Below are 10414 nucleotides of genomic sequence, written 5' to 3'. Positions count from 1 at the left end.
CACCGCCCATGAACATTTGTAGAGGCGTAAAGTCGATTACAGACCTTACGCCTCTACAAATGGATTGCCGACTTTAAACTGGGAGGGGATTAAGAAAGGATTGGCGAGAGGAATAAAGGAAAGGACTGGGAAGGGGAAGGAACAGAATATGGGCCGATACTAGATATTCTTAATCGAATATTTTAATGATTGATACCTATCTGACATGTTCCTTTTTGTTAATCCGTCCCTTCCCAATCACATCAAAGTCACTTACCTCGCCAATGATAGGCAAAATTCCGATTAATATTTGTACCAAAACAGGTGTCCCCAAGTTCTGTATTTACATTCTTGTGCCACAGAGAAGGTCGGGTGTTATTTCTAGCGGTGATATTACGTGACCATAGCAGTTCTTGGATAGGTCGAAACTTTCGCAAACTTTTAGTAAAATTAAGCGCATCTGGATTCACTACGGGTATGAGGTACCTTTGGAAATATAAAGCTTATAAAATGCACGAGATAAATAATACTGTATTATTCAAGCAACAAGCGGTTAAGGTTGCATACATAAGCAATAAATATGAGTATTATATCTATTATACCTAAATAAAATAATAGTTAATGTAATACAGTTTTGAAAGTCAATTACATATAGGACTATTTAACTAAGGAATCCACGAAATAGAATAATCAAGTACAGAATAAAAAGTTTTACCAGTCATAGTCATTAAAAAAGGGCGTTTGATAATTAGCATCATATAATAGTTTTTCAGCCAATTCGATTATTGCATTCGTTGTTCCCCACACCATACCGTTGAGTGCTGTAATCGAAATTCATTTAGAAACTGATTTCCCAAAATTGTACTGGCTTCTATATATGGCTAATAATTAATACTAGCCACCGTCAGTATAAGGTATTGACTTGACTGATAATCGTAATCGTAATTTTACAAGATTTTAGATTCTCGATTTTATCATCCCAATGACCCAATAGATGACATGACGAGATCGTAACCCATACTGAAATTCAAAGCAAAGTATGTAATAAAGGTTTAAAGATACTTACTTCCTATAATGAGTATGCCCGGTTTCCTAGAATGTGTATCGCTGTGTAGTTCTAGAGCTATTATAGAATTGTTGTTTGAAGTGCGTGGAGTGAGGTGTACTAATCGCACCATTTCTGGATCTTCTTTCGCCATGCGATTGGTTATATTTAATAATGTTTCTTGATCAATGTACTGTAAATACTTCAAGCTACTTCCCGTACTCCGTATTTTCCTCATTTTAGCACCCGATCTGAAATGAGTGGTTATTAATTTGTATACAATGATACTTTTGTAGGTTTGAAATAATTTAATTAATATATTACCGGACAGTCTTATTGTGTGAATATTGTACATAAAATAGATACTAACTGCTCATAGTTACGGGGCGGAAATAATATCATAAACAATATTCCAAACAAATACAACACTGAAACCATATATAGTTTAATTTGTAACAACATATTCAATACTTTGTAATATAAAACACACATCAAAATATTTTTCACGTAAGTTGAACTAAACCTATCATGAAACTAATTGTTATTTTTTACTGACATTAAAATATGAACTGAGTTTACGTTTTTCAATGTTTATATAAATAAATATTTAGGCATATATTATCAAATGTTCAAATAGTTAAACATTAAAAATTCTATTAATAATTCTCTCGCAATAATGTATTTTATTTAGTTTGAATATAAATGTTGAACGAAAAATATACAAAGAGCTTTTAAAAGTCCTTTAAATTCTGGCTATTCTAATGAATTCTTCTTTTATAACGTCATTTCAGAAGTATGTCACGTCAACCTGTGATAGTAATATATTTCTTAATATGAATTTTGGTGCTTTTCTGATAATATTATTTAACATTAATATTTATTTAGCGTATGGTTTCAAAGACATCTACACAGAACATGATAATTGTTCATTGTGTACACTATCATGTAAGCTCGGTGAATTCAGTACTATTTATGTAAAATATGTTATTAATAACAATAAATACAATAACGTGTGAAATTTTATCGTTAGTCTTTCGCCGAAAACGAGCCCTATCTGAATACACTCGATGGCGCTCTAATCCAGAAACGACACAAGCTTTCATCGTAAAAGTATTGGAAGATGATGTACCCCTTCCAACGCCCCGAAACCAAATTGTTGAAAATGTAACTATCCGCCACACACCTAGACAAATTGTAGCTGTTAACATTCAACCACTTAAAATGGCTGAGGATAAGATGATTGTTGAAAGAGCTACTTTGCGCCCATCTACAGTAACACCGGACCTATCCAAGGAGTATACACGATTTGTGCCGCCTACAACTTTAACTATAGCGCGTCATGAAGGTGACATAGTCCTAGATAGAGTATCTCCGGTTATTATTAATGATAAAATTCCCCCCATAAAACCAAAGAGCAAAGGTAAGTTTTCTCTTATATCTTATCTATATTTTTGATATAGACGTGTGTTTGATTGATGATTGATGTTATTGAATATTATTCAATAGTTCTTAAGGGAGAACAACAGGTTGGGCCGATACTAAAATTCAGTGGAGATCGTCACGTCCAGCGTGATGAAAGCCCTCCATCGGGTCCACAGTTTATTCAGAGGTCCAATACCGAAGTTGTTAGACAATATGCTCCAGTAGCTACTGTTCTTTTCACTAAGCAAAAGACGTTGGGACCGCTAACTCCACGAACTGTTGATAAATTTGTAAGTATTCATTGAAATGTTATGTTGACAAATTACTAATGCATAAATAAAAACAATAATAGTTTAACTTTAGATATTATATAAAACATCAAGACATCCTACAAGAACTTCACCTTTATCAGATATTATAGTTCCAATGAGAACGCCTGACTTTTTCAATATTTTGACCTTTGATGACGATTCAGACAATCTTATCAAATTTGATAAAGCATTTCCAACGCGTACAACATATAAACCAATTGAAAGTCTGCAACATACTTCTACAAATAAGCTTATGATTGATGAAGATGACAATGCAATAGAAACAACAATACGCACGATCGATGTTCAGAGACGAAAAGGTATTGTAAAGAAAATTACAGATAAGGAAATTGATGCATATAACATGGTACTGTATGGCGATGAAGAAGGCGAAAGCACAAAAAAAAATTTACATGAAAGTACAGATTCTTACGAAGACATTGAAGACAAAGCTAGCAGGGATAGTTCTGTAAACAACGCAAAATCTGGTACATCTCATGGTGTAGAAGAATATGATAATACTACCGAATTACTATCACATCTGGAGTATGATGACGACGATGACTTCAAAAATGGAACAACATTGACTACCAGAATTTTACAAGGGCTCGTTGATTTTGAACTAACAACTAAATCTTTAAAAGAAGAAATTAAGAAAAATCGAACCTGCAATCTCATAAAACTAAGACAACTTAGTTTTAATTCACCCCGTACGCTGCACGAGGTAAATCTTTCATAATAACTCAAACTTATTTATTATGTAAAAATATTATTATTATGTATTATTATGTACAAATATTATTGTAGATAACATCACAGCTAAAGCAATGGGCCGAAGAAAGTCCAGTAGCCAAATGGATAGATATCACTGCGGGAAATTTTACCGTCATGGAAAATCCGATTCATATGATGATTGTAGATGATCCGACTAGTGGACAAATAGTATCAGCTAAACAGACTGTTATGATAATTGCTGGTAACTGATTTATGAAAACTATATTATAATAATGATTGATTTAAATATGTTAATTGTAACGATTTATATTACTGTAATTTTATTTATATGATACTTGCGTCCTATTAGGAATCCAAGGTAGAGATCATCACTCAGTTGCAGCTGCTATGTATGTGCTGTACCAACTTATAGAACGGAGTGAAGCACACGCTGACCTCCTGACCAAATATCGTTTTTGGATTATTCCTGTATTCAATCCAGATGGATATGCGTATTCCATGACTTTTCCCCATGTAAGTGGATACTATGAATACTGTAACTAGGCGCTCGTCCTTAGTCTGTCTCACAGAGCGAAGCTGCTTTCTATAGGTGAATTTATTTTTGAAAAGAGTGTAGTGGTTTTTATGTGAAAACATTACGTACATCCACATGATTCATCTTCATAATATTAGTCTATGTTTATGTTTCTGTAATACATAATTATTTAATTTTGGAGAGATGGCATACGAGAAGGAAAGCAAGAACGCAATCATTAAATTTGCTAATTCAATATAAATTGCTTTAACAACCCCTTTTGATATTTAAATTGAACCTTTAATATAAATGCCTCTTTTGTAATATTGATCAGTTGTAATAATCACTGTAAAACGTTATCTCGAAGATGAAAGGACTTTAACATAATTCTAATTTTATGCGTTTCATATATTTTGGAATTTGAAATATTACTTATATTTCGCCATTAGCGCAGGGAATGGATGAAAAATCTGAAACAATCGTGGGCGTCATGTAAGGCGCGAGATTCTTGCAAGGCTTGCGAGTTGTATGGCGTCAGATGTACAATTCAACCTTGCTATGGAGTTAATTTAGACCGTAATTTTGAATATCAATGGATCCCAAGTACGTGCTATAAAATAAATTAGTGATGAAAATTTTAGTTACTGGCTATCTCACAATATTTTTATAGAATGTTTGTATGTAACCGACTCCTTTAGACTCGATTTGATCCACAATAAGATAATCCACAAGAAGAATTTAATTCATGTTTAGTACATTCATCATCTTATTTTCAAGCGTTATAACTCTGAAACTATATTTATTTATTGTTATACTATTTCTAGCTGAAGAGTTACGTTCAGAGCATCCGTGTGGTCCTCTATTCGCGGGTCCCAGGCAGCTGAGTGAGGCCGAAACGCGTGCACTAACACACTACTTACATGAACAAAAGACCCCTCTTTACACCTTCATAGCGTTTAAAGAGGGAGACGTCTTGGTAAGATACCGTGCGTTATTTCTATATCAGTGCTTTTCAATTTATAGAAGAAAGTTTAATAGTTCAGGGTCCATTAGTAATGGTGTGTGGTGGTGGATAGCCAACCATTGACAGTTACTTTTCATAATTATTGTTTTTGTTGATTTAAAAAAGAATAATAATAAGAGCAATTCGAATGTATAATTTTCCTGGAATATATACTGGAAATATTCCAGGAAAATGATACATTCGAATGATTGATATGAGCACGCATTATATTTTGATCATGTTTTATATCGTTTAGGTTTGTTTCTTTAGTTGCCTCTTACAATTTATTCAAATAGATTCAGAAAAAATCACATAGTTATATAATGTTTATACATTGCTAAAAGACCAATTGTTACTTATTAAATGTTTCCACTCTTTTAGGGGGTGATGTATCCATATTCACATACGCGCAAGAAAAGAGCTTTTGATCACGTTTATGTGAGTATAATAAAGCAATCGATTATAATTATGTGATAACTGATAACTGGTGTTAGGGAATAATCTACCATATCTAATCACATTACGGTAGTAACAAATATCGCGACTTTACTTTTAATTTGACTTTATATAGTACTGTGTTATCCAAAATCTATTGATTCAACTAAACAATCAGTGCTAGAGATAAAGAATTGCCTAATACATTGTCTTTATTTACACATGCGTAACTTTAATCTAAAATCTCTATGTAATGACAATCTATATAAAACTTTGTATTATATTAATGCAATGTTTGTACAGATGGTTTTATGTAGTTTATTGTTTAATTTAATTAGATGGTTTTGACATGTTAGTCTGTGTATATTAACAATGTATAAGATGTGTAGAAATGAACAAACATTATTATATAGAGACAACGAGCATCAAGTGCTGCAGCTGCTGCTTACAGCATCAGTGGTCGGCCCTACGTAGCTGGCCAAACTTCGGAATTCCTGCGTACGTAAAATTTCTCACACTTGAAATATTACCAGGATTTCCACCCTAGCCTAGTGTTATAAAAATAATAATACTATTAATACCATTTTTAATTTAGCTAATTTCTATAACTTTAGGATCTTAATAGTCTTCTTCCTATGATTCTCATTGTTTCGTAAAAAATTTAGCATAGAAAATTTTCCCTTACATTGTTTAACCTTTACTAATACGTTTATTTTTTTCCTTTGAAACACTGTTTTGTGTATAAATACATTATATTCCGTTTGCTTTTGCATATGTAGTTTTATCAATGTATTTCGTCTTTGATTTAAACAGCGCTTTACGCTGGCGGAATAGAAGATTGGGTTGATGGCCACTTAGGTATAGACAATACCTATACAGTAATGATGTTCCGACCGTCAGACTCCCATAATTCCAGAATTATAACCGAGGTTAGCTATTTTTCGTTAGCTTGTTTATGCCTTAAGGCCATTATTTATTCAGTAGAAAAGCAAAAATTTTTGTTTTTTTTTTATGTCACCGTCGACAATGGAGCTGGTGGATCGCCTGATGGTAAGCGATAGCACCGCCCATGAACATTTGGAAAGGCGTAAGTTCGTTTGCAGACCTTACCTTACCTTATTAGAGGAATGTAGGAAAGGAATGGGAAGGGTAAGGAAAGGGATATGGGCCTCCGGCTCCCCCATTCAACTCAGAAACACAGCAGTATGCTATTTCACGCCGGTCTTCTGTGGGGGTGTGGTACTTCCCCGGTGCGAGCTGGCCCAATTCGTGCCGAAGCGTGCTCGACTACCACATATAAAAAAGAAATAGCTACACAATAGTGTACTGCATAAGAAGTTTGTCGTAAGAGATTTTTAAAAATCGGCTCCGTGTTGTTGGATCCTACATAAAAGAAACAAAAATCTCCTGTCTTTAGCTTCATCTTTATTGAAACAATCCATATTAATTTATATTTTACAGAGAGTAGTTCACGAAGCATATGCGGCTATAGATACGTTGCTCTTACAAAGCGTAGAGCCCTTGGGACCACCGCCCGTGACAATAACTCGATCCAGAGCAAACATCGTATCCCCTTTACCTTTCTTATTGCTTTTTCTATCCACAAGATTATTATATTTTGCAGCTCTTTAGAATGTATGTAAAGGTGCTACGTAGAGTAGAGCTTGATAGAGATATTCATATTAATACTCTTAATATCAAGTTGCTATTGGAGTATAATGAAATGTACTCGCTAATTGATATTTCGTTTGGAGATTTAATTGAGTTTTGAAAAGTGAAATCATTGAACTGTATCATGATTTGAATGTAAATATAATTTTCACAAATTACTTTGATCTTTATTTTAATTTAAATTAGGTAAAGATATTTATCGCGATTTGTCATATTATTGCGCATGTATCAGAAGGTTTCCATTACGTATTGTAATGAAACATATACTGTTTTTTCTAAAATACTGACTATGAAAATTCGTAGAATGCATGTTTCGTTATGTACTTACAGTGAATCGCAGACAAGAATGAAAAGGTACAATTTCGACAATCGCTATTTTAATAATTATTAATCCTATAAGTAATTTTTAATGTTATACACACACATAACATAACAGCTATAATATAATAGTATTATTTTATCTGTGATAGTTGGTATTGTTCATGGTATTATGTTCCTCCACGTTTCTTCTTTACAATAATATCTTAATTCATCTGTTGTATGTTTTTATTTTTGGTAGAAATTATTAATTGAATTGTAATACATTACTGTCACGTTATCAGTTAAAACTATTATTCACCGCTTGAAATCGGAATGATTAATACTTTCGTGTGTTTGTTGAATTATTGAAAATATGTATTTTATTTTTTAATCAATTAGTAAGAGTCTGTTATCTACAAATTTATACACGAATGAAAAGCTTTATATCCCAAACTTTTTTACGCACTAATGTTTTACGCACTAATGTTTTTGAAGAATAATGCACAAACAATACATTAAAACAATAAATAATACACTACCCACATTGCATTTGAAGACACACACATACATACATTCTTATGTATTACTTTTTTATTGTCGAATTTCGACTATTGGATTACTAGTCTTAAGTTTTAATTTGAGGATATATATTAAACCTAAAGATGACTGACTGACTGACTGATGGACTGACATAGTGATCTATCACCACACAGCCCAAATCACTGGACGGATCGGCTGAAATTTGACAAGCAGATAGATATAAAGACGCAGGCATCCGCTAAGAAGGATTTTGATAAAATCTAACCCCAAGGGGATAAAATAGGGGATGAAAGATTGTACCATGAAAATTTATGAAGACCGCGCGGGCGAAGCTGCGGGCAATAACTAGTTAGTTAAACCTACAGTGGTGTTACTTTTTGCCTGTTTATTGGTTACAACTGTACCGTTACAGCTTGTCTAGTCTTATTCACTTACAGATAAAAAAGTGTTTCCTTAAAATCTAAAATAATAATAGTAAACTAAGTATTAAACAAAACTCAATCTTGCTGAGGTGGACCCGTTATGGATTCATCATATCTGTCTGTCTGTCCGTCCGTATGTCACAGCCGACATTTTCCGAAAATACTTTTAAAACTTTGTAAGTGGAGCTCAACATTTTTTTACAAAATAATAGCCTATGGGGTAAATGAATAAAGTATTGAGGTTTCTGTCTTTCTAAACTGAATAGTTTGCACGAGAGACACTTCCAAATTAATAAAAGGAAAACTTCTAAAATGAGAGAATGGTAAAACTGATATATATTCAGTAATTGTTTATGTATCAGTGAATGGACAGATCCTCCTAACACTGGTAGTGTCTAGCAAGAGAGCCTGAGCCACAATCCACTGCTACAAATAATGTAAAATCTATTAAATAAAGATTTATCATGTCATGTTATTATTTTATGTGTTATAACGCAAAAACAAACCATCGAACCTAATTTCTTAAAAATTACTAATTGCGAAATGGAAGCGATTGTCAATAACACTTACATAATTAGCTATCAAATTAAATATGCTTGTTATCATAAAAACTTCCTGAGAGTGATTAAATAAACGCCAACAGCAAACTTTAAAATTGCAGGCATTGTTAACTATTCGACGTGTCGTGTTTATATGGATGCAGTTGTGCTACTGACTAGCGAAATTTCAAGAACTCTAGACAGGTTTACCTCGGTGATAACAGTACTTCATACAAAATCTCTTATTCATATTCACCATAAAACTATGTTCTTTTCCAGGGTCAATTCTATCTGTATACAAAATTTTCTTACAATCGGTTAAACAGTTTAGTAAAAATGTAACAGACGCACAGACAAACACACTCAAAACGTTGAAACAATTCTTATCGTTCCTAGTTTTGAATCTTGGATTAGGTTCTAATTGAACTTTAGTACAAAAAAAAAAACAACATTAGTATTAATAATTAGGGAAAAACTCTTTCTACGTAATTGAATCTAATATCAGTATTTATTCATATATATAAACTAATAACAAAGAAAAAAGCTCATTAGAATGATCAAAACCAATAAGTAACATTAACAATAACATACAACAACAGCAACGGACGTGATATAACGCAATATAACCCAATGTTCTTAGTATTATAGCATTCCCGACATTTATTTTATATGATAAAATAATACCCTTTAGATATTATCATATTACTCGTAATATTCAGACTCTGATATCTCTAAGTTTCCAGCTACAGACATTAGCTACGGTGTATAGTCTCGTAGACTATCGAGAAATTTTACACTATACTAAATGCGCCTTCAAAAGAAAAAGCGACAAACAAACAAAATAGCAACTAACCTAACCTAGATGTATTTAAGCAATCGAAAAGTAACATTATATCGTAATCGACCTTACGCCTCTCCAAATGTTCATGGGCGGTGGTAGCGCTTACCATCAGGCGAGCCACCAGCTCCATTGCCGACGATGACATAAAAAAAAATCTAGATTTGCAAATATTTTTTGTTTACGGATTATTCATTTTATTATTATTACAATTAATTGTAAAATTTCTCCGTCAATAATAATCCTAAAGTGTCTAGGTACTGTGAACAAAAAAAAAATATGCTGACCTGGCCACAAGTAATAAAAATATATTTATCTCAAATATGAGTTTTCCTTAGATATTGCGTAATAGATCATAATAATAAATAAAATGAAAAATTATTTAAACCATTAACCACTACCAATAATTTATTGATTGTTATTATTGTCTCAACTATTATAAATGCTATTATTTTTAGATATTATTTATGATAATTTTATTTAAAGTTCAGATAGTACTTAGTGTACCTAGTCAATCGATTTAAAAATATCTTCCGCGAAGGCACCTTGGGCTTTGTTATTTACCCCAAGTCAATCCGGACGAAGTCAGAGTAAGTAGCTAACTATAAATAATTATCTAAATATCGCCTTAAAATATCAAGCTAAATTATTAAATTTATT

General features: G+C 32.5%; 3 protein-coding genes across 3 annotated transcripts in view; 1 reads left to right on the top strand and 2 right to left on the bottom strand.

Annotated features, from left to right (window-relative positions):
* Positions 1–248: 248 nt before the first annotated feature.
* Positions 249–1486, bottom strand: LOC119832501 (carboxypeptidase B-like). Its single transcript, XM_038356164.1, has 4 exons — positions 1395–1486; positions 1046–1275; positions 695–800; positions 249–465 (listed from the first exon to the last, which is right to left on the bottom strand). Exons 1-4 carry the CDS (start codon positions 1484–1486, stop codon positions 249–251), a joined length of 645 nt encoding a protein of 214 aa, XP_038212092.1.
* Positions 1487–1857: 371 nt separating this feature from the next.
* Positions 1858–7076, top strand: LOC119832500. Its single transcript, XM_038356163.1, has 11 exons — positions 1858–1969; positions 2055–2448; positions 2574–2736; positions 2810–3481; positions 3565–3733; positions 3842–4005; positions 4456–4609; positions 4831–4982; positions 5858–5942; positions 6258–6373; positions 6906–7076. The coding sequence occupies exons 1-11, from the start codon at positions 1858–1860 to the stop codon at positions 7074–7076; spliced, it is 2352 nt and encodes a 783-aa protein (XP_038212091.1).
* Positions 7077–10144: 3068 nt separating this feature from the next.
* LOC119832499 overlaps positions 10145–10414 on the bottom strand; it is a 2896-nt gene continuing 2626 nt past the window's right edge. Inside the window, exon 6 of the mRNA XM_038356162.1 lies at positions 10145–10151. Within this exon, the coding sequence (XP_038212090.1) occupies positions 10145–10151 (7 nt within the window). The remainder of the gene's footprint in view (positions 10152–10414) is intronic.

The sequence above is a fragment of the Zerene cesonia genome, chromosome 15, assembly GCF_012273895.1.
Source record: "Zerene cesonia ecotype Mississippi chromosome 15, Zerene_cesonia_1.1, whole genome shotgun sequence".
In the NCBI taxonomy this organism is placed as follows: domain Eukaryota; kingdom Metazoa; phylum Arthropoda; class Insecta; order Lepidoptera; family Pieridae; genus Zerene; species Zerene cesonia.
Note: the sequence above shows the minus strand (reverse complement) of the source record. Positions and strands in the feature narration are given on the sequence as shown.

What these genes read in the sequence shown, in the direction of transcription:
- LOC119832501 (XM_038356164.1), bottom strand. Translation starts at nt 1,486, where the DNA reads ATGTTGTTACAAATTAAACTATATATGGTTTCAGTGTTGTATTTGTTT. An exon ending in CCGCCCCGTAACTATGAGCA is followed by an intron (nt 1,276 to 1,394) that starts GTTAGTATCTAT and finishes CACTCATTTCAG; the next exon opens with ATCGGGTGCTAAAATGAGGA. An exon ending in GGGCATACTCATTATAGGAA is followed by an intron (nt 801 to 1,045) that starts GTAAGTATCTTT and finishes TTTCGATTACAG; the next exon opens with CACTCAACGGTATGGTGTGG.
- LOC119832500 (XM_038356163.1), top strand. Translation starts at nt 1,858, where the DNA reads ATGAATTTTGGTGCTTTTCTGATAATATTATTTAACATTAATATTTAT. An exon ending in CACCCCGTACGCTGCACGAG is followed by an intron (nt 3,482 to 3,564) that starts GTAAATCTTTCA and finishes ATATTATTGTAG; the next exon opens with ATAACATCACAGCTAAAGCA. An exon ending in CCAAACTTCGGAATTCCTGC is followed by an intron (nt 5,943 to 6,257) that starts GTACGTAAAATT and finishes TGATTTAAACAG; the next exon opens with CGCTTTACGCTGGCGGAATA.